Raw genomic sequence first — 24,418 nt, 5'->3', positions numbered from 1 at the left:
ATATAGTTGTTAACCCGGAATCATGAGAAAATATATGTGTGGGGGATGAGTTTAAGACATGGTATAAATTAATTACTTTGTATATAAGGTTAACTTCAAATATTAACATATTATTGTTCACTTAAAAATTGACTAAGATCAAAATTTATATAGGTGTGAGAATGAGTTTATGATATCGTATTAATTAATTCTTTTAATATTATGGTTTTTTTTTCACGTATATATATATATATATGTTTCTATATTTTATATGAGATATATATATATATATATATTTTGTTTATTATATTAAATATTAAAATTTATTATACATATTTTGTACATTACATTAAATTTTTATTGGCAAAAATTAAATTTCATTATGTTATTTATAAAAATTATTATGTTATTTATAAGAATTAAATTTAGGTGAAAATTTCCAATCATTTCCTCATATCACTGGCAAGAAGTAAACCCATCACATTATTTATAGTGATTAAAATTAGGTGGAGAAATTTCCAATCATTCAACACCACAAATAATCGTAATTGACTATTTTGTTACCGGGTGCAAGCCCCGGAAGTGATGATTGATGCTATGTGATTCGTTCTCCACATTTCACTAGTTTCAATCCCACTTCTTCACCCCTGTGAGCATCACCCGATGCAATGAGTGCTAAGTGAACTATTCAAAAATCATGAGAAATTAGTCAGTTACGACTACCTCTCATGGAAATGGTCATACGTTTGAATGACTTACTTAACGCAGTTGAATCCCAAAAATGATATCTAATATTATTAATTATTTTTATATTTAATATATTATATTTTTCATATATATAATTGATGAAATTGTTATAGAATATTAATATTTTATAATTACACTTTTATTAATTTAAAATATTTTTTTTATGTAATTTATACTATAATAATTGATAGTATTTCTTATTATTATTTTGATAAATTGTTATAGAATATTAATATTTTATGATTACAATTTTATTAATTTAAAATATTTTTATGTAATTTAATGAAACATACTCGCTGGTTCCAAACGTGTCGACAAAAATTTTGTAATGTGATTTTTTGAAAATATTTCTAAAAACTCAGATTATGGATCATAGAAGCTTGAATTCAATCAATAATTAACTAGCAATTGTCCCAAAAGGTACAAAGAGAGGCCGATAGGATTATTAAATTAGAATTGTTGAATTTCTCTAGAAGAGATGTTGGTTCAAGCCTACAAGGAGCAAAGAGATTTGATGTTTGGAGTTCTATGCTTTTTGGACACCATATTCCTTTAAATACAACTTAATTTTTTAGAAAAGTTCAAGCCCAATGCAGTTCTGCCGTGCGGGAGTGCAAAAGCAATCTCCTATAAAAATGGACCTCTATATCTAAAAACAAGATCTTAGCCATGAGGATATCATAGCCTACTGGTGTTGTCTGATGAATGAACCGTGAAGGGGGAAAGCTCTGGTCCGTGACAACTGCTTTCTTTCACACAACTACCGAAGGGAGAAGAGAAGCAAACAGGACATCTAGAATAAGGCTGGAAAGAAGAACTCAGATCAGCTCTGTGTATTAAGACAGCAGCAAAATCTTACTACCAAAACCTGGTAACAGAGCCTTTTGATATCTCAAATCCCGATAGCAGACTAAACATGGGTCTTCGTCCAGGAAGAACTGAGATCAGTTGTGTACTCAAAGGAAATAGGGCCTGTTGGTTTCCCTATTGATTTCTACCAAAAACTGTGGCACATTATTAGTAGGGACCTTTTAGCAGCTGCTGAGGAATCTAGGGTGTTTGGAAAGATACTGAAGGATATCAATTCACCTTTTTCTACACACTCAAAAGTAGAAAGTAGAAATGGGGAAAGATTTTATTTAGGTTCATCCAAAAATAAAATAACAAAGGGGATTCAAGCAAGAACCCTCCATACAAAACAGTACCCAGAAGAACAAATGTGTCAGGAAAACAGTGAAGGTTTTGAATTCAGTTTCAAATTTTAGAATAGAGAAAACAAAATAACTTATGAGTTCACTTGACCTTCACTGCCAATTTTGGTTAAGAAGTAATTGAGCGCCCAAAGATCATCCAATTGTACACAGTCTCTCGTATAATTGTCTACAACCTCTAAAGTTCTCCTAATTGGATAGTGGTACCAGTGTCTAAGAAGAGTGACACCCTTGCATTTCTCATGAAAATGATCAAGCTGTCCTAACATAGAGAAAAACTACAAAACAACCATCATGTGACTTGCTTAACAGACATGAAACTTACATCAGAGATTGATGGGTTTTCACATATTACTTTCACTGAAATAGAGAAGAGATGGTGAGAAAGACTTGATATTATGTATTATTCTGTTTTTCAATAAATATGGTCAGCCTTTTTTTCCTTAGTTAATGTCCATGTGTATAACAATACTAAACTTCATTGTGGCTATCCTATTATGTATCATTTTTTACTTCATTTCATGTTATCTTAGATTGAACTTTGGCATTTTCTAAGAGTTGCGTTTGCACTTTCTTACGGAGCATTTTCTTCTGACTTACTGTGGATTCTTGTACATCACTCCTCGAGTTCAAAGAATTTCCAACCACCAGCTAATTTAAATGGGATCATTTTTCATAGTTGTAGCTTTTTGCTTGGGATCATTTTTCATAGTTGTAGCTTTTTGCTTGATTAGCATGATCAGTGTCATGCCAGTTTCCTTGAAATTAGCTACAGCGTGAAGCTCAACATGAAAAAAAGGAGATACGTCCCACTAAATAAACTGATACAACAGAACAAACATAGTAAATAGTAATACAATGAGACCTCATGCATGCAGAATTACAAGAGGACTGGAAGGCTCACTTGTAACTGCCAAGCCAAGTAGATGCCATTTAATTTTCATGTGAGTCATATATATGATGAAAAGAATAAATTAAAAAGATAGTTTACCCATAAAGATATGCAGAAACCTAATTCCCAAATGGGTTAACCATCACATACATCATCCAGCTGCGAACTCCGGCATGGCATATCACCAACAGAAACCCATAAATGAATGAAATTTATCTTGTGTTGTTGAAAAAATGACAACTTGTACAAACTGCAAGTAACATCAGTAAATTATGGAATGATTTCAATTAAACGTTTTAAGTATTTCTTGTAATGCATTGGTCTCAGATACAATTGAGATTCTGAGACATTATCAGAACGTTACCTCCTACAGTTTTGCAGATTGTATTTGCGCCACAGAACAAGAAAGGTAGAGAATACAGCCGCTCATCATCAGGAGAGAACCGAGAACAGGAATCTTTGGTTATGTACCAAAACACCATGCATTCCTTGATAGGGTCATCAAACTCCACCACTGTAATAGGGAAATGCTGGTACACCCTTTCATTCAATATTTTGTGGGGTGCATCTGCCTTCAAAAGAAGTGCTTCTGACACTACCTTTGATGCACACACATTATCCAAGTCATCGCAAGAAAGAACATCTTTCAGTTTGGGAGTGGTCATGTTTGGAAAACGTATCAGTTTGCAAAGGTTACTGCCCAAGATTTCTCTCCTTTGTTCAGGACTTGGATAATGCTTTCTGGCCCAACTTATGACAAAATCATACAATGCATCTTCTGATTGAACTCTCAATTCATCACTTGACAGCACAACCTCGATGCTGGCCAAAGGAAGATCCAAAAGCTCTTCAAAATGCCTGAAAATCATGATCAGGACATAACAGATTGATTAGTTTGAAGTACATCAGGGATGAATGAGAAATCTTCCACGAGAGAGTCATATCAGCAATGCAAATTTTGTTTCATATATATATATTCTCTTCAGAATTTTCAGAATTCTGTAAAATTTGGATAAAGATAATTTTAGCCAAATTTGAAATTAATCTTATTTTATAGTATTTATTTTTTAAAAGTTATATAATAAATTTACTATTATTTGCACGGAATTTGTGCATAAAAGTTTTTTCTAGAAAAAATCTAGTGACAAAAAATACTTTCTTTTTAACAAAAGTTAAATTGATATTTTCTGAAAAACTTAAATAACCAATTAAATCATCTATTCTATTCTATAAAACAATATTAATAAACTATATCAAAAAAATTATAAATAAACTATATCAAAAATTTTATAGCTTCTCTCTAATTCTATTAACAAATTGTGTTATGTAATAAGAAAAATAAAATAGTTAATTCTTCATATGACAGTAGGTATAAAATTACAAACAGAAAAGAGTCCCAAATCTAGAAGTCAGGAGAAATTAGAAAGTCAAAGGCAACTTACTTTTCATATAACCTAATCCTGATGATACTTCTTAGAAAAAAAATTAAAAAACATTGTAATAAGAAACTTACTTTTCAACATAACCTAAATGTTCGACAAGAAACTTCTCTGCAGACTCTTTTAATGACTGCACTCTGTGATTTGTAAGCATATTTTGTGGGAGCTGTAAATAATGCAATGTGGAGTCTGTTGTCATTGATGACTGCAACTCCCTGAGGCAATAATCAACACATCTTGTGACATCCATCTTGAGCGCAAGAATCAACACATCCAACACCTCAGCAGTACAAGGCAGTTGAAGTGTTCCCTGATGCATAAACCTCAATACATTCATGAAAGCCTCTTCCTCTGCAATTTTAAATACAACACCACAACAATTCTTCAGAGACTAAATTGAAACCTAATCTGAAGAACCAATTTAAAACCGTATTCCAAATTGTATAATAGTTTTGGCAAGTACGATTGAACATACATGAACAACGTATATGAAAAGTGAGATGTCGATTCTCTAGTTCCAGCTTGTCATCTGTGAAAAGCTTAAACTGGGACAGAAGTATGGTATTCAATCATTTCCAATCGCAATTCTAAGGCCTGCACCGCTTCTGCTGCATGAAGCCCATGTAGATCTAACTTCCAAATGTCCTTATGTTTTTCATTTCTAAGTTGAAGAATTTCTGCAGCTGCCTTAGCATTTAGTTTATCTGCAGCCAAATGTTCCTCTTTTGATTTTAGAGAAATATTCCTAGCAGTGCTGTGATCGCCTCGCAAATAAGCTCTTTCAGCTTCCCTTGAATGTCGATTTGCAGCCCTGCTTGAAAACAAGCGATGATAATATATGTTCATGCCTTCCCAATTATCAGTAATGATCACCTTAAAAAAATTCAATGGACTTCATGGAAATAGGCTGGCAAAATATACCTGAGCATCCGCAATGCTTCCTTTCGATGTTTCAAATATACATCATCTTCCTCCCATTCTGGCTCAGGGGTAGCAGTTGGCATGTGTCCTATTGAAACTGTCACATGTAAATTTTCAAAACCCAAGGACTCAGGCAATAGAGGGCCACCTCCTTCAGAACTCTGATCAGGTAGAGAATTCTCAACAGCTTCAGATGCATCAGAGGGATTTGAATTCTCCGGCAACGTCATCACAACCATAGACTCCAGGGAAGCAGAGGCTTGTTCAAGCTCATAATTAACAGCCACTAAAACATCCTCTATCAGGGTCTCATCAGCCCAACCATACAAGGCCTTCAGTTTCTCTACTGCAACCTTTTTCTGATTTGCATCATCTGTCACGCCCTGCAGCATAGCAGTGCTAGCCAGGGTTGTATTAGGATAAGGATCAATCAATTTCTCTGGCCTAACAGCAACTTTTTCTATTAATTGAGAAAATCCTTTCCAGGGTTTGCCTCTAGAATTTGGAGACATAAAGGAAATATTTTCGTGCCGCACCACAGCCGAGACATCATTCTATCTTTCAGATAATTCTTGTCCATAACAGAACCCTGACTTGGCTTTCTCTGGAGATGATTAGAAGAGGACGAGGTTGGAGGAAAAGGTGGGAAAGGGACCACGTCAGCCTTAGGAACCCCACCCCGCTGTTGGGCATCAAAGGAAGCCCATCCTGGAACCTTAACCCTTTGCCGCGGTGGTCGGATGGACCTCTTGGGAGCACCACTGGTGCCCATCATGGAGCACTTACCTGCCGAGAAAAGTATTGTTGGGTCTGTATAAGGAGATCATGGGATCGAAACCCTTTGGGTTTCCGTCCAAAGCAGGATTACAAAGGGGGTCTACTGTTTACTCCTTCGGCTAAAGATAAAGGGAAACAGATCATTCATTAATGAGGATCTTATGCACAGAATTTCAATGTCGTACCTGGCTAAAGAACTCTCAAAGCCACCCGTCTGTACTTCCAGAGCTCCCGAAACCACGCGCAGGATTTCAGAAAAACAGAGTCGCTGGATTGCTGTTGTCGATTTTGCTTTTGTCTGAAGGATTTGATGTACAAAGATGAAGAAGATGCGTTGAACTTGCATTGAGAATTGGACTGAGAATCCATTAACAAAGCGCGTGAGCTCTGAGAAATTTTGACCCCCCTCAAGAATTGCAGGCTGAGAACAGACCCAAATCGAATTGCTCTCGGCTCTTGCCGTGTTGCTATAGAAAAAGGAGCAGTTGGATTTCTGCGCGAATATATACACGCCGCTATACTAACCTACTAACCTCTAAACCCTATCGAATGTAGAGGGAGGAGTTTGTTCAGACAGGTGCGTGCACCTGGACTTGGGATTGTGCTGCACGCAAGTGCTGTCCTGGAACTCCGGCGTAAAATGGGTAACCACCGACTGTAAAATCGGCTGCAGAAACCACTCTTTAAATCAATGGTTGAAAGTGGGTCTAATTTGATCGAACGCAGCAGAGTACGGCGTAAAATGGGTAACCACCTACTGTAAAATCGGCTGCAGAAACCACTCTTTAAATCAATGGTTGAAAGGGGGTCTAATTTGATCGAACGGAGCAGAGTAAATAGGACGACGAAAGTCTGTTTCAAAGGAAGGCCTATCGGCCTAATTATATTTCTTATTATTATTTTGAATAATTAAAAAATATTTAAAATACAATTATATTTAACCTAATAAATAATAAAGAAAATGACTTTTGGTTAAATATTGTAAAGATAAATTTTTGCATGAAATTTAATGAAAATTTTAAAAATTATATAAATTTAAGTTGTTTAATTTACAGATTTCCAATGTCTAAAATTTTATTAGGATATTAAATCTATTTATATAATAAAAACATATTTTAAACAATAAAAATCATAATTTCATTTAAAATTTAAATATGAAAACTTAAATCAATATAATAAAAACACTCTGTCCTCACTATTAATTACTGATATTTCAAAACTTTTCTAATATCAAAACAACCAATATTACCATAAATACGCAAATCTTTAGACATATACTACTCCGCATATTAATCGCTTATCACTAAGCAATGAGAGTCTCCTTTAATCTCATGCCAATTCGTTGACTTCCTAAAATCTAATATTCCAATAGAATATCAAAAAAAATTATATGGCCTTCAGGATATTTTTCTGATGGAAATTCCAGGTACGTAGAAGTTGCCAGAATATTAATAAGACTCTCACAATCACAACTTAAATTAAATGTAAGTCTCTAGCTTTCACAGTGAGAGCATCTACTAATTTGATAAATGTTTTTTCATTAAATAAATGGGCTGGTCCTTATCTGGACTAAGTCTAGTTTAAAAAAAATGATAGAGATTCACAATGGAGGCATTCACAGTAAAAGTATTCACTGATAAATATTGATAGATATTCATAGTGAGAGCCCACTGCAATGATCATTTGAATGGTTGCTCGTTTAAATTTGAAAGCATCCATTATAATAATCATTTTAAGTGTTGATCGTTTAAATTTTTTTTTTTATTTTTTTTTGGTACATTCACGATTCACGATCCTTGGCATGTTATTTAATTTTTATTTTAAAATTTTATTTTTTATTAAAATTTGGTGATATAATAAATGGTAATATTATTGTACTTTTTGTTTATTAAGTTATTTGTGTTTTGATTATAAGTTTATATTTTTATTTGAGAAATCTTATTTGAGTCACATTAGTTTTTAAAGATGATTTTATTTTTACTTTTAGAATTTTTAACTGGTGAATCTTCACGTTATGGAGTGACTTAACAATACACCTTTACATCATGGAGTGACTTAACAGTACACCTTCATATTACGGAGTGACTTAACAATACACTCCATCACCATCTATTTTTCATTATTTAAAATACATTTTTAAGTATATAAATAAAGGGTGTCATACTAAGACTTTAGTTCCACGTAGTGTAAGGATCACTAGTTCCAAATTTAGTGGACAAAAATCCAGCCCTAAAAATGTGACTAATCAAACCATAAGTTAATCTTGTCAAGTCATCTCAAAACTCACATAAACTAACAAACAAAAAATATATATAAATAAATTCTAAACATAAACTAGCAAACAAAAAATATATATAAATAAATTCTAAATTCTAAAAAATTCTTTAAAATATTTAATTTATTGTTTGACCAAAACACTCTACAAAATAAATACCATGTCGTAATATATTATAACTTTAAATTAAATTAAAAAATAATAATTATATATAATAATAATTAAAAATTAACTTTAAACTTAATTCTTTAAATGCTCTATAAACTTAGATTTAAATTAGTTCAAATTTAACCATTCAAATTATTTATATATATATATATATATTATTTTAATTATTTTTAATAATTAAATATAATAATAATAAATAATAATACACCATCATTGAACTCTGTTTATGAAAGTGAAACCAACAAAGAATGTATTTACGTTTGTTCTCATCTATCCACATAAAAACAATTGTTCTCATCTATCCACATAAAAAAAATTATTGTAGTATTATTGTATTGAAATCAGTGTTTTAAATTTTTTTAAATGGATAGCATATTGTTAAAAAATTAACAGAGCCGCATTTGACAGCTTAGAAACCGTGACCTTAAAAAAAGCATCTTCCCATATAATTAAAAAAATAATTTGATGTGACCAGATTTAAGAAAAAATATAATAAACGGATAGAGTGAATGGCACGATACGATCCGACAAAGGCATTGAATAAAGAGGATAATATTTAAATATAAAGTAAGTACACATCTAAGTTTAAGTTTAAGTGGGGAGAAAAAGAAAAGAGTGTATTGATTTGAATTTAAAAAGAAACAATAAAGTTTTTCAAAATTTTATATTTATTAGTTAAAGGTATTTTAAGTGTGTATGTATATATATATTCATATAAAATTTATCATAATTTAGTTGGCAAATTAATAATGGGAATAATCATTATAATGTAAGTTGACTTATCAAAGTTGTTAATGCTTCTTGGTCTTGGGTCCTTACCTATTTCTTTACCTCAAAAGAAAACAAGCTCTTGAGAAACTTCATCATCGTTATGTACTTAACTGTGAAAAAACTATATGCTAAATATGGCATATTATATAAGAGTTTGTTTTTTTAAAAGGTGTTAGAAAGTTTTGAAAAAGTTATCAAAATGTATTCTTGGAACTCTGGAATTTAGTGTGATGTAAATTAAATGTGACATAGTGTATAAGTTTGTTCTTTTAAAAGGTGTTAAACTAATAAAATTTTGGAAAAGTTATTATTGGTACTTATAATTTAGTGTAATCTATGACATTGAGTTGAAACATATCAAACTATTGTGAGTTGAAAAAATGGATTGATGCATAAATTCTAGAATTACATTAGGTGCAAATGCAACCTATAGGAGAACTCCCAAATAAGGGCTTTAAAAGATATCTTAACTTGAAAGTTGCATATTTTTTTATTAAAAGATGTATTTGATGTGATTCAAAGAGTTTGGTAAAGATAAATAGGTGAATATTATATTTGACTCAAGTGGCAAAGGGTGATGTAAAAAAGTCTATGCTAGTTAAACTTCAAGAAAATGCATTCACATTTCATAAGAAAGTAATATTTAAAGAACCAAGTATTCAACCTAGGAAACCAGTTTAAGAACATGAATAATATAGTGTTAAAAATGATTAATTCTACTCATTTTCCAGGAACCATCAAAAAGGAAATGGAAAATAAATTGGAAAATTTTTAAGATAGTACATAATACTTATAGAACTACATGGAAGCCATGCTCATACATGCCCTATATGATAGGTACCCTAAAATATATAATGTGACTCAAGAAACTAATGAAAATAAAGATACAAAAATTCAAGTTTAATAACCTTCCACCAATAATTGTAGTCCAGGAGGATTTAACCCTAATGCTCTAGGTAACCACGGATGGACTCCTAAGAGTATCCACTTTTCTAAGATTGAACTAAAAAAGTTTACGGAACACGTGCCTTTACATGGGAAATCGAGCTAACCATGGATGGATTCCTAAGAGTATCCACTTTTCTAAGATTGAACTAAGAAAGTTTAAGGAACATGTGTCTTTACATGGGCAAACCAAACTGAGCAATACTTTGAAATTGCGTAACGGATTTCCTTAGCAACTATGTAATTTGAGACAAAATTATATTAATGGCATTAATGGATGGCTAAAAGAAACCCTTATTTTTATAATTACGCTTGGGGTTTATTTACAAGGGACCTAGAAGAAAATATGGTAAAGTTTGGCAACAAGACTACTTTATCCAATTGGCAACGTGTTGACAACAATCAAGCACTTAATTTCTATTAAGGATTACAATTCACAATTTCAATTATTGGTCACAATTGTGAATAACAAAAATGACAAAAATTTGTTGGAAGATTACATGGGTAGATAGAAAGACAACATTCAAGATGAGATTTTTTGCAAACTTCTAGAAAATTTTGCTGAAGTTATGGAATTTTTTCAACATATTCAAGTAAAGAATATGGCTATCCTCAAGTCTAACATTGAAATATGCGTAGGAAGTAGAGATAGATTTTTCATCGTAGTGAAATCACACATCAACTCCCTTGTGTATCATAGAACAAAAAGGATAAAAGAAAAGAAAGAGTTATGTTTAAGTTGTAATAGGAAATGGTCCAAGGGGCATAAATGGTATGGAACAAAACTATTTGCATTAAAAAGTAATAATAATGAGGAAATAAAGGCACCCCCATAAACGACTAAGGAAGAAATCATAAACCTAAAAGAGCATGAAAAAAATATGCATTTTTTTTCATATTGCAGATCAACATGTCAAGTATGAAATATCAATTCATGCATTGGAATGTGTATCAACACCCCAAGCCCTTAAGATCATACAATATATCAGGAAGTAAATTTTTATTGTACTTGTTGTTTCAAGTAATACCAATAACTTCATTAATAAATATTAGCAAAGCATCTCAATTGTTTTGTGTGCATAGTATCAAATTTTCAAGTATCTGTTGCCAATGGGGGAGTATTTGTTGTGGAGGAAATCCACTTAGCATCAAAATTATTATGGTAGACTATAAGTCACCAAGCCTCATGTATATCATTCCTGTTGGAGGAGTAGATGTGTTTTTCATGATTCAATGGTTGAGAACCTTGTGTACAATTTCTAAAGCCTATAATAATTTATTTATTAGATTCAAAGTAGAGGGAAATCAATATGAATTAAATGGGTTGAAATATCCACCCTCTAAGATAATCAAGTCACACATAATGAAAAACTCTTAAAAGGGGATTGTAGTGATGTTATTGCTAATGTTTATTCTATGAAAATGATTCAATAAGTTGAAAAGATTCCATTTAAATTAGAATGTATCCTAGAAAATAATTGTACAATCTTCCAAGAAATTCTTAAAAGGATACCTCCATCCAAAGATCATGAATATCAAATTGAGCTCATTCTTAGAAGTACACCTCCTAATAAAATATGTTATAGATACTCATATCAATAAAAGAGAGATACTGAGAAAATGGTGCAAGATATGTGGATGAAGGTTTTATTAGACTGACCACAGGCTTCCTTTAAGCTAGATTATTGGTGGTAAGAATAAAGGATATTTAACTCTTGGAGGATGTGTCATGATTACAAAGACAATAAATAAGATCACCATCAAGGATAAATTCTTCTTTCCAAATATTCATGAGCTATCAGATGACCTTCATGAGGTATATTACTTCATAAAGTTAGCAAGTTAAATCAAGATGCCATCAAACTAGATTGAGGGAAGAAGACATTCCAAAAATAGTTTTTAGTAAATGTGAAGGGCACTATGAGTTCTTATCATGCATTTTGGGTTTACTAAGGTTCTTTCTGCTTTTCAAATCCTCATGAACAAAAAGCTTTGACCTTATATGAGAAAGTTTCTTTTGGTTTTCTTTGAGGAAATAATTAAAATCATGGGAAAAACACCGATGAACATGTGGACAAAATCCTAGAATTACTTGGGAACAATCAATCAATGTATCTAAAATGTGCACGTGGATAAAATCCTAGAAATACTTGGGAACAATCAATCAATGTATGTAAAATGTGCAAACGTGCTTTTTTTGGAAACAATAAGCATAGTATTTGGGTTATATTGTTTCACATGAATGGAGTCAAGGTTGACCCTCAATATATTCAAGTTATGACAAAAAATATAATTCCTAAGGACATTAAGGGTTTTAGGAGCCAAGGTTTTCTTTAAAAGAAAAACAGAAATGGGTAACTAAAATTCAAAGGTTTGATTTTGAAATATTTACAAAAAAGGAAAAGAGAATGGGTTAGCATATACCCTCTGCAAAATAAAATACGTGTCTAATTTATGTTCCCCAACATCTTCCATTAATCTGTGGTTGGAAGAAACTCACCATGAATAGCAAGAAGATATATTACGAGATAGAAAATACAATGTTTAAAAAAAGGAATAAAATTTGTATACCCTCAATCAAAGTTAAAACAACAAATATTAAAGAAACCTCATAACTAATAAGTGTTTAATTTATGTTCCATAACTTTTTCCATTAATGTGTGGTCGGAAGAAACTCACCATGAATAGCAAGAAGATATATTATGAAATAGAAAATATAATGTTTAAAAGAAAGAAATAATATGTTATGCGCTCCATCAAAATTAAAACAACAAATATTAAAGAAGCCTCGTAACTTTCTCATACAAGACATTCAAGGTTTTTTAAACATATCCAAGGATAAAATAAAAATAAAACTAGGAAGAAAAAAAGAATGTTTTAAAAAATATTAAAGCAAATTGACACTTTTGAGAGAGTTACTATGTGTTTTAATTAATCTATATTGTTTTTTATTGCTCCATGAAATAGGTGAAATATATTTAACCTTAGTTAAAACATAAAATTAGATTTTCTATATATCATAGACTCACTTACTCAATCACATTTAATTAAAAAAAACAACATACAGTGATTTTATTTAATATATTAGCGAACAAAAGATCACAGGGACAAGAATGTTTTAAAAAATATTAAAGCAAATTGACACTTTTGAGAGAGTTACTATGTGTTTTAATTAATCTATATTGTTTTTTATTGCTCCATGAAATAGGTGAAATATATTTAACCTTAGTTAAAACATAAAATTAGATTTTCTATATATCATAGACTCACTTACTCAATCACATTTAATTAAAAAAAACAACATACAGTGATTTTATTTAATATATTAGCGAACAAAAGATCACAGGGACAATTCTTCTCAAACCCTCTAATTAAACTTTACTGATAAACCAAAGAGATATAATTCCTTCGAATAAAATCCACCTTCTTCGAAAAAAATATTATTGTTAATTTAAATTCTATAGAGGTTATAGCAAACCACTAACTGGTTTAAAGCAAGCCACTGTGAAGCAAACATTGTTGATCAGATTGCATTGACCGTACGAACCAAACAGCGTGCGGCCATGTTTATAACACATGGAGAATTGTCAGTGGTTTACCGGCCAACATGGAGCAAACAATGGAAAGAATATTGAGCCGCTCCTCCATTATAATGGCCAGAATATTCGGTGATGGGACCATCATAATAAAAAATTAAAATTCCGACGTGAATGTTGCCCCAACTACAAACACACCAAATCTTTCATCACTACGCAATCCGAGTATCCTTTGATGCTCATGCCAATTCGTTGACTTCACCAAATCTAATATTCCAATAGAATATCAAATAGGAAAAAAAGTATGGGCCTGAGGATATTTTTCTTAGGGAAATTCCGGGTCCTAATTATTAATATAATTATCATGCTTATAAATTAAATCAGTATAAATTTATTTTAAATAAGGATTTAATATGAGTATAGTGGGATTTAATTTTTTAGGTGTAATTTTTTTTAAGTATATGTTATTTAAATGTTTTATATAGTTATTTATTTATTTTTATGTTTAGATTTTTCATAATTATTTTTGGTTGATATGAGCAAAATTTCAATTCAATTTTGATGATGGACACACAAGGTTAAATGCTTTGTATAGTTATTTTTTATTTTTATGTCTAGATTTTTTATAATTATTTTTTTGGTTGACATGAACAAAATTTCAATTCAATTTTGATGACGGATAGACAAGGTTACACATCATATTGGGCGATAAAATGACCTCTCCACTATCAAAAATGTTCATAGACATTTATTATAATGTGAATTTTTATATTGATTTCAAAATATATGTTAGATTTAAATTATAATTTAATTTTGTTATATATTTCAGATATATTTAAAGTGATATCAGTGTTCTCAGCATTTTTAAATTGATATCATACCGTAAAAAAATAATAATTTTCATTTACCGAGCCGCATTTGAGATCTTAGAAAACGTGACCTTTTAAATATGCTTCTTCCCATATAATAAGAAAATAATAATTCAACGAGACAAGATTTAAGAAAAAAATATATAATAAAAGCAGGACGGATTGGCACACTATAACAGCCGACAAAGGCATTGAAAAAAGAGGATGATATTAAAATAGGCATTAAAATATATATCATTATATTATTTTATATATAAAAAGTAAGTACAAATATATACATATAAAATAAAAATAAAAATCTATACATAGAAAATAATAATTTAAAATAAGTACAAATCTACGTTCTAGCGGAAAAAATAAACGAGTATATATTAATTTTAATATTCAAAAATGTCGGTACAAGTTTTTCAAAACCCTGAAAGTACATATATAATAGTTATTAATTAAATAAATTAGAAATTATATATTAATATAAATAGTAATTTTTATGATGTAAAATTAAAAGTGGTATATTGTTTAAATTTGTGTTTTTAAAAGAGGTTAAAATTAATAAGTTTTGGAAAAGTTATTATAATTTGTTTTTGATCATTAGAGAGTGTGATCTATGATATGGAATACAAGGAATATCAAATTATTATAAGTTGAAATTTATAAGTTGAAATTTTGAACTTAAATTTGTAGAAATTTTGGAATTGCATTAGATATAAATTTAATTTATGGGTTTAACTCTCAAATAAGGGTTTCAAAATGTATCTTAATTTGAATGTTACATAATTTTTTATTTTCAAAATGTATCTTAATTTGAATGTTACATAACTTTTGATTGAGAGATGCATTTGATGTGATTCAAAAAGTTTGGTAAAGATAAATATCAGACATTTTTAGGTGAATGTTATATTTGATCCTTGGTAAGAGGTAGCTTAAAACAATATATGACTCTTAAACCTCAAGAGAACACATCCACAACTCATGAAGAAAGTAAAGACTTAAAGAATCAAGTATCCAAACTAGGGAAAGTAAAGTAAAGACTGAAAGAACCAAGTATACAAGCTAGGGTAAGTAAAAGCTTAAAAAACCATGTATCCAAATTAGGGAACCCAATTTAAGGACATGAATAATATAGCGTTAAAAATGGTTAGTTTACACATTTGCAAGGAACCATCAAAAAGGAAATGGAAGATAAAATGATTTTTTTTTAAGATAGTATGGAACAATTATAGAACTCCATGGGACCCATGCTCATGCATGCTCTATATGATAGGTTCCCTAAAAGCGATAATGTGACTTGAGCAATTAATGAAAATAAAGATACAAAAAATCAAGTTTTATAACCTTCCACCAATAATCATAATCTAGAGCATTTAACTCTAATACTTGAGCTAACCATGGATCGGTTCCTAAGAGTGTCCACCTTTCTAAGATTTAACTAGGAAAGTTTAAGGGACATGTGTCAAAGTACATGGAAAAACCAAATGAAGTAATACTTGAATTGCATAGGATTACTGACAATAAAGGATTTCCTTCGCAACATGTATTTGAGACAAAATAATTATATCAATGGTATTAATGGGTAGCTAAAAGGAATCTTTGTTTTTATAATTATACTTGAGGATTATTTACAAGGGACCTAGAAGAAAATATGGTAAAGTTTGGCAACAAGGATATGCCAATTGATAACAATCAAGCACTTAATTTCTATTGAGGATTACAATTCAAAATTTCAATTATTGTTCACAATTGTGGATAACATAAGTGACAAACATGTGTTGGAAGATTAGCATTGGTAGATAGAAAGAAGACATTCAAGAAGAGATTTTGTGAAAACTTCTAGAAAAAATTGATGAAGTTATGAAAAATTTTCAACATATTCAAGCAAAGAATATTGCTACACTCAAGCCTATGACTGGAACATGTGCAGGGAGTAGAGACAAATATATTCGTCTTAATGAAATCACACATTAACCCACCTATATAAAATAGAAGGAAATGGATAAAATAAAATAAAAGGAGTTATGCTTCAGTTGTAATAGGAAATGGTCCAATGGGCCATAAATCGTATGGAAGAAAACTATTCACATAAAAAAGTAATGATAACGAGGAGGTACAATCACCCCCACAAATGAGTGAGGAAAAAATCATAAATCTAAAAGAGCATGAAAAAAATATGCAACTTTTTCATATCATAGATCTAGATATTAAGTGTGAGATATCAATTCATGCATTGTTAGGTGTTTCAGCACCCCAAGCCCTTCAAATCATAAGATATATCAAGAAGTAAAGATTCATAATACTTATTTCAAGTAGTACCAATAACTTCCTTAATGAAATATTAATAAAGAATATCAATTTCTTTTTGTACATAGTATCAAATTTTCAAGTATTTGTTTCCAATGGGGGAAGTATTTGTTGTGGAGGAAAATCACTTATCTTAAAACTTAGTTTGGTATATTATAACTTATCAAGTCCCATGTATGTCATTCCTAGTGGAGGAGTAGACGTGTCTCTCATGATTCAATGGTTGAGAACCTTGGGTACAATTTCTAAAAACCTATAATGATTTATATATGAGATTCAAAGTAGAGGAAATTCAATATGAATTAAATAGGTTGAAATCTACACCCTCTTAGATAATCAAGTCACACATAATGGAAAATCTCATAAAAGGGGATTATAGTGATGTTATTGCTAGAAATTATTCTATGAAAAATATTCAAGAAGATAAACATATTCCATTAAAATTAAAATGCATCTTAGAAACGAATCATGGAGTCTTCCAAGAAATTCCTAAAAGTATACCTCCATCTGGAGATTATGGATATCAAATTGAGTTCACTAACAGAAGTAAACCTCTCAATAAAACCCTTATAGATACCCATATCAATAAAACAAAAATGTTGACAAAACGATACAAGATATGTTGGATGCATGTATTATTAGATTAAGCATGAGTTTCTTTTAATCCCTAGTATTGATGGTAAGAAGAAAGGATAACTCTTGGAGGATGTGTCATGATTATAAAGATAATAAATAAGATCACCATTAAGGATAAATTCTTCATTCCAAATATTCAAGAGCTAATAGATAACCTTCATGAGGTATATTACTTCATAAAGTTAGAAAGTTAAATCAAGTTTCCATTAAACTAGATTAAGGGAAGAAGACATTCCCAAAATATTTTTTAGGACATGTGAAGGGCACTATGAGTTCTTAATCATGCATTTTGGGTTGCCTATGGTTCCTTCTACTTTTCAAATCCTCATGAATAAAAAAAAATTGACCTCATCTCAGAAAGTTTCTTCGGGTTTTCTTTGAGGATATAATTATATATAGAAAAACATGGGAAAAACACATTGAACATGTTGATAAAATCCTATAAATACTTCAGAATAATCAATCAATGTATGTAAAAATGTCCAAAGGTGCCTTTTGGGAAATAATAAGTAGAGTATTTGGGTTATATTATTTCAGATGAAGGGGTCAAGGTTGACCCTCAATATATTCAAGCTATGACAAAATTTCCCATTCCTAAGGACATAAGAGTCTTAGATGATTTATGGGTATTATAAGATATTATAAAAAAAATTAAGAATTATGCATGCATTGTAGCCCCACTCACATCTCTCTTGAAGAAAAAATCATTTGTATAGAATGATGAGGCTACCTTAGCATTCTCATACATAAAGGATGATATGACCTCTAAATTAGTGTTGGAAACACCTAGCTTTGGTAAAACAATCATAGCCAAATGTTATGCATTGGGACAAGGAATTGAAGCAATGCTAATGTAAAAAGAAAAGCCATTGACTTTTAAAGGTAAACAAATAAAGGGAAAATATTAGGTTAAAAAATTCTTATGAAAAAGAAATGTAAGTTATTTCACATGCAATCAATAAATTGTGAAATATCTCATTAGAAAGAATTTTAAATTCAAGATAAGCCATGATGGCCTAAACTACTTTTCAGAACAAAGGTTGTCTTTGAATGAGAAACAAAAATGGATGCTAAAATTCAAAATTTTTATTCTACAATAAATTGCAAAAAAGGGAAGGAGAATGCGGTTGTATATGCCCTCCCCAAAATAGAAGAAATATCCAATTTATATTCCATTGTAACACCCTCCTCCCACATTTATCCAAGGTAACTGGTCCACTGGGGTAAACATGTGATGAGAGACTATTATGATGTGACTCAACTCCCCAAGTACAGTTAAGGAAGTGGAATTGACACAACATAACCAAATTGACCTTCCCTAGGAGCTACAGGCCCTTCAGGAGGAAACCAACCCTCCCAGGTGCTTAACCCTTGAGACAACTTATCTTTTTACTATCCTACAGCCTGCGACCAAGGCCTTTAAGTCCGATCTGTAATTGAAAATTGAAGGTGATATACAAATTGCAAGTGAAATTTTATATGTGTTTTGGGTAATGGATCAAGTTACTAAACACATTAACAAGTGATTTTTAAACACAATTAACAACAAAACAGAGACAATAAACCATTTCAGAAACATATAACAGCAAAACATGATAAAGGAGTTCACCCCTCTCCTGGGCTACATCTCCTGGTCTAGCTTCCAATGCAGGGCCTCTTTTATTATGCTCAAAAATATGTGTTTACATGATTTTATAGTGCTCAAAATGTAAAAATAATGTCTCCAATGGATCCATAACTGTCAAAAATCCCCCATCTGGATTCTTTTTGCACCTCATTGGGCCAAAAATTGAGAATGTTATGCTTGTTATAAGTTTTTCCCAAATTTCATAGCTAATCATCCTCCAATTCGACCCAAACCCAGCTTGAGCACCCCAAACCCGGAACTGGCGCGCAAACCTGGCCCACAATCCTGCCTGACAGGCGAAATTGTCAGATAGTTAAACTGTCCTCTAACGCACAGTTTTGAAAAATTAGGGTCACATGGGGGCCACGTGCCCATGGGTCGGGGCTGACTGCCCGCACCGTCAGTTAGGCCCCCAATGACCAAGTGTGTGGTCATATAACTGCCCATAGAACCAGTGCTGGTTCCAAATTGCGTATGTGCCCAAAAAATCCGACAAGCTTGGTCACGTGGCAAGCCATAAGTCCTGAGCTGACCCTCGCTGCAAGCGGCTAGTGCTAGGCGACCTTGCCTCCGCGCTCTCAGTCATATGAAAGTTGCATATGGCCAGGGATGACCCCCGCTGTAAGCAGCTAGTGCTAGGCGCCCTTTCATCCACGCTCTCGGTCATATGAAGGTTGCATATGGCTAAGGCTGGCCCCCTTTTTAATCTAAACGCGGTTCTGTTCTATTGTATTAAGTGGAGGGCGATGACCATGAGGCTGGGGCTATGCCTTGGCCCATAATCCCACCCCTTGGTTCCATTGGGTGCACTGACCAGTAATGAGCTCTAATATTGCAGCAAGAATGTTGCAACTCCTAGGGCTACCAACTTTACTTCATCAACCCTGGGTTCGTACAAACTTGGAGGTGATAGTGTTGTATACAAGGTAGATGCATTGGTCTACTCTTGCCACTTTTCAACTGGGGCGATAGACCACTAAGTTTTTTCAAACCAATATTCTATTGACTAGAAGGAGTCTGACTACTAACTAGCAAGGAGAAAATTACTCCAAATGAAGAAATGAAATGCTGCCTACTCTAATAAATGAAAGTGTTGCATTGGGAGGTGTTATAAAGTGACATGAAATCATCTAGCTAAGCATCTACACACATTACTTTCAAAAGAGACCTAACTTAACCTTTCATATCACATCTAGTTATCTGGACTAAATGAGTATGGAAATTTATTTAAAAATCTACTGTGATTGTTCCATGCATGTGCTAACTAGAAATTACATAAAAAGCCTTTTGTTTTTTAGTTTTATGAATGCAAATGCTAATTTAACCATTTTTTTCTTTTGGCAGGGGAGACATGTATGGGGAAACAGGTCTGGAATGGTGTCGAGGGTATGGAAGCCAAGTGGAGGCCTAACTTTAGCTCAGATGGCCATTTCTTCTCAATTCAGGCTTAAAACAAATTGTTGCAGGGTTTCCTATAGTACTACAGGATGCCCTATTTTACTATAGGAAATAGGTTGAAATATTATAGGGAGGTAGGAGAGGTAGAATGAAGTGTGGGAAAGTTATTTGAGGGGGAAATAAGGCATAGAGGAGGTGCACACTACCCAAATCTCAGTCCAAGGCTTCAAGATGGTTGGACTTCCTCAAGGAAAATGTCCACTTTGCTACAAAATAGGAATTCGGATAGGGTTTGGTGGACTTTGGCAGCATAGGCAGAGAAGACTTGGATGAGGCTGGCGAGATGAGGTCTCCCTGCAGATTAGAAGCTCCTGCAACAACATACATTATTTTCTTCTTTTTTGCAAAACTTCATTTATATATGGAAAAGATGAGTTGAATTTAGGAAAAACAAAGTTATTAATAACTATTGGCTAAGTTTATGAATGGAAGTGCTTCTTAACCATAGCAAACTCAAAAGACCAAAATGACAATTGCATGTACTTCTAAGAAATTAAAAAAATGATCTATTCAACAAGAAACCCTAGGTTATGCAGTGATCAAACAATAAATATGTTTTTGGGTTGTGTGAATGGAAACCTCAAATCATGATCCCATAAGGGAGATGAGGCAAAGTCCATTATCAAAATATTTTCTGAAGTGTTTACTATCACTATTGTACCACTGATCTATCTATCGACAAATGGAAGCAAACTAAGTAATCATCAAAATACTTGTAGATTAAACAAAACCAAAATCACTTCAGCAACTAACTATGAATGTAATCTCATCATACATGTACAGAAAGAGGAACCTCTGCTGCTAGGGTTGGGCCCTAACCCAAGATATTTAGCCCTTTGAGTCAAATCAGTGTTGGATCAAAGGAATGCTTTCCATTTTTATCAAAATGACAAAAATACATAAGAGTTATCAATCACAATGTCTTAGCTCGAAAATTCCTCTTGTCTACAACAAAAAATGTTGAATCCTAATGAGGCCCTAGGCCTTCTTATTTATACAACTGAAGCTACCAATAGCTTCCTTAAACTTAGGGAGGCTTGGCTCCCAACTCTAGATGAACTTGTCTTCAACTATTACTGGTTTGGCTGCCAATGACCTCAGTGAGCTTGGCTGCTTTTAAATCTGAGCTGATGAGATCTGGTGGAGGAATCTTTGAGTGATTGAGAATTTAAGGATGGAGATCCAATCTCATAAAATCCCTCTTGCTTGTCTACTTCGAGTTCCTGCAAGTTTGTAGGGTAATAGCCTGGAATGTCAAGGGGGCTAATCATTCTCAATTTGCGGATGAGACTCTCCTCATTAGGGGAGCATCCAAAATAATTGTGGCTTGCTTTAAGAATATTGGTTAATAAAAATAACCACCAAGTGCATGGATGGAATTGTATTGAATCTACATTGATTGAGATATCTATGATCCTTGAATTTCTTGTTGTTTTGGAGTGGAAATCTTTTAAATATCTAGGAATTCCTATCTTTCTAGGAGCATCTAATGTAGATGATTCGGATGAAGTTTTGCAAAAATTAAGGAAAATAATTAAATCCTAGGGTGCGCAATGGTTGAAAGTGGTAGGTAAGGAAGTATTAATTAAATTAGTGATCTCCTCTATACGAGTGTATATGGGTTCACTATTGTTGGCACCAAAGGGAATTATTCATCAAATAGGTAGTTTGCTGAGGAAGTTCCTTTGGCAAGGAGGTAAGGATAATGAAAATAGATTTCATCTTGTAAATTGGAATATTATTCGTTTGCCAAAAAAAATTGGAGGATAAGCTATCAAGGATCTTGAGCTAATGAATTTAGCTTTGGGAGCCAAAATAGTATGGCACCTTCTTTAAAATTCCAAAAAATGGTGTAAGACGACCTTCATTCAAAAATGATTTCATAAGAATCAACTTATAAGACTAGAAAGAGAAGTATGGCCAGAGCAGGAATCCAAGATATGGAAGTTATGCAGAGTAGTAGCCTCAATCTTTATTCACAAACAAGAATGGAAAACAAAAAATGGAGCATGTATTCACCTTTGGAAAGATAAAATACCAACTGCAGAGCTTGTAAATGTGAATGCATGAGTCAAGGATTTGGCCTCATGGATGGTAGAAAAGGGATATACAAATATTTTTGATATTTCACAGTGGTATCAAAATGGTCAGTGGACTTGATGGAGTTGTTATTTTTTTTCCTCACACCTTCAGTGACACTAGATATCTTTACTCAAAGCCTTAAGGGGTTTTTCCCCAATTATTACCTCTAGCTTGGATATGTGAACATGGATGCGCAGTAAGAAGAAAATGTATGTAGTTCAGGAGGGTTATGCACTGTTGATACAAAACTTCCCTCATCCTCCTCTGGATCGGCTATGGAAGAGAATTTGGAATAAAAATGGACTACCCAAAGTCAATCTATTTTTTTTGGAGTTGGTCCATGGAAAAGTGTTGACTATGGAAAATCTAAGAAAATGAAATGTCCATGAGCCCTCTCAATGTGTTTTATGTGAGAAGGTTGAAGAAGATATCACTCACATCTTTCGACAATGTCTGTTTGCAGTGGAGGTCTGGAATATCGCTCTGGAAAACATGATAAATAATCTATCCATTCCAGGGAATTGGTAGGAAATTTTGGACTAGTGGAGCCAAAAAATTCCTCGACAGTGTAACTCAAACTTAGTTGTTATGAGGAGTTGGATGGCACAGTTCCTGAAGTATTTGTGCTAGGGGATTTGGCTCACTCGCAACTAATGGTTCCCATACAAATCCAGTAAAATCAGCCCCTAAAAGCAACCTACTTTCTCTTTGAGACAATATTGTCTTGAGGATTTGATGCAAAGGATTTAAATGTGTTTTCATCAAGCAAAAGGGATTGGATCTATTTGGTTCAACCTTCAAAACATGTTTGTAGCTTAAGACTCAAGCCTTCTATTGTTAAATCCTTCTTAATAAGAATGGAATCCGATGAATTTCAAAAATGGAGGAGCCAAAAGGAGAGGCGTTCTCTTTTCTTTGATGGAGTATCGAAGGGTAACCCTATGACGGCAGGAATGGGAGGGGTTATTTTTCACCCCAATAAAGAAAGAGAGATTCAATATGCTTGGGGTATACAATCCTTAACTACCAACCAGAACGAATATCTAACACCATGGCAAGGATTAGACCTACTAATATCAAGGGAAATTAGACATCCCTCTATCTTTGGGGACTCAATGATTATAATCCAGCAAGTATTCAAGCTAAAAGACATCCCTAAGTAGTCTCAAATTCCTATTTTGCATAGGATAAGTCTCCAAATTGCAAAATTTGAAAGTGTGGAATTCTTTCATGTTAGAAAAATTATCAATTTAGTGGCAGATTTGTTGGAAAATAAGGGTGCCACCTTGGAACAAGGAGTGTTGGAATTAGACGATAGTAATCCAATTCATAAGCCTTTTCCATGATAAGAAATGTTTTAGCCGTTAATTTGGATGTTGCAGCTAGAATCATTAAGCGAATTAAGGGATAGGATGTATGTTGTCCTATTGTTACATCAATTGTAGGTGTTTCATTATATACTTCATCATTATTATTGTTATGGCATCTCATTCCCCATGAAGAGGCCAGGATCCATGTACCCATTTGGAGCAGCCACATATTTCAAGATCTATCAAGGGATAGATGTAGGTTGAAACCCACTATTAATAAATTTGAGTGGAATTTTAAAATTAGCAACTTCACATTTGATACTCAGGAAACATGCTTGAGCATGCAGTTATTAATGGAGCAAGAAACAAAATTTAAATTGAGAAATATGATTTTGGATCTCCATGTTTGGCACTTGCATGGAAAACAATGCAACATTGAAAGCATAGGGAAGATCGATGATCCAGGGAAAGCACAATTCT

General features: G+C 32.5%; 1 protein-coding gene and 1 pseudogene across 1 annotated transcript; both read right to left on the bottom strand.

Moving 5' to 3' along the window:
• Positions 1-3,152: 3,152 nt before the first annotated feature.
• Positions 3,153-3,698, bottom strand: LOC149254210 (BTB/POZ domain-containing protein POB1 pseudogene; annotated as a pseudogene).
• Positions 3,699-4,808: 1,110 nt separating this feature from the next.
• On the bottom strand, positions 4,809-5,961 carry LOC149254209 (uncharacterized). The gene is made up of 3 exons (XM_089454723.1): positions 5,726-5,961; positions 5,190-5,633; positions 4,809-5,079 (listed from the first exon to the last, which is right to left on the bottom strand). Exons 1-3 carry the CDS (start codon positions 5,959-5,961, stop codon positions 4,809-4,811), a joined length of 951 nt encoding a protein of 316 aa, XP_089310849.1.
• Positions 5,962-24,418: the final 18,457 nt, after the last annotated feature.

The sequence above is a fragment of the Pinus tabuliformis genome, chromosome 7, assembly GCF_031772625.1.
Source record: "Pinus tabuliformis cultivar Carrire ecotype Pingquan chromosome 7, CPIR1, whole genome shotgun sequence".
Classification (NCBI taxonomy): Eukaryota; Viridiplantae; Streptophyta; class Pinopsida; order Pinales; family Pinaceae; genus Pinus; species Pinus tabuliformis.
Note: the sequence above shows the minus strand (reverse complement) of the source record. Positions and strands in the feature narration are given on the sequence as shown.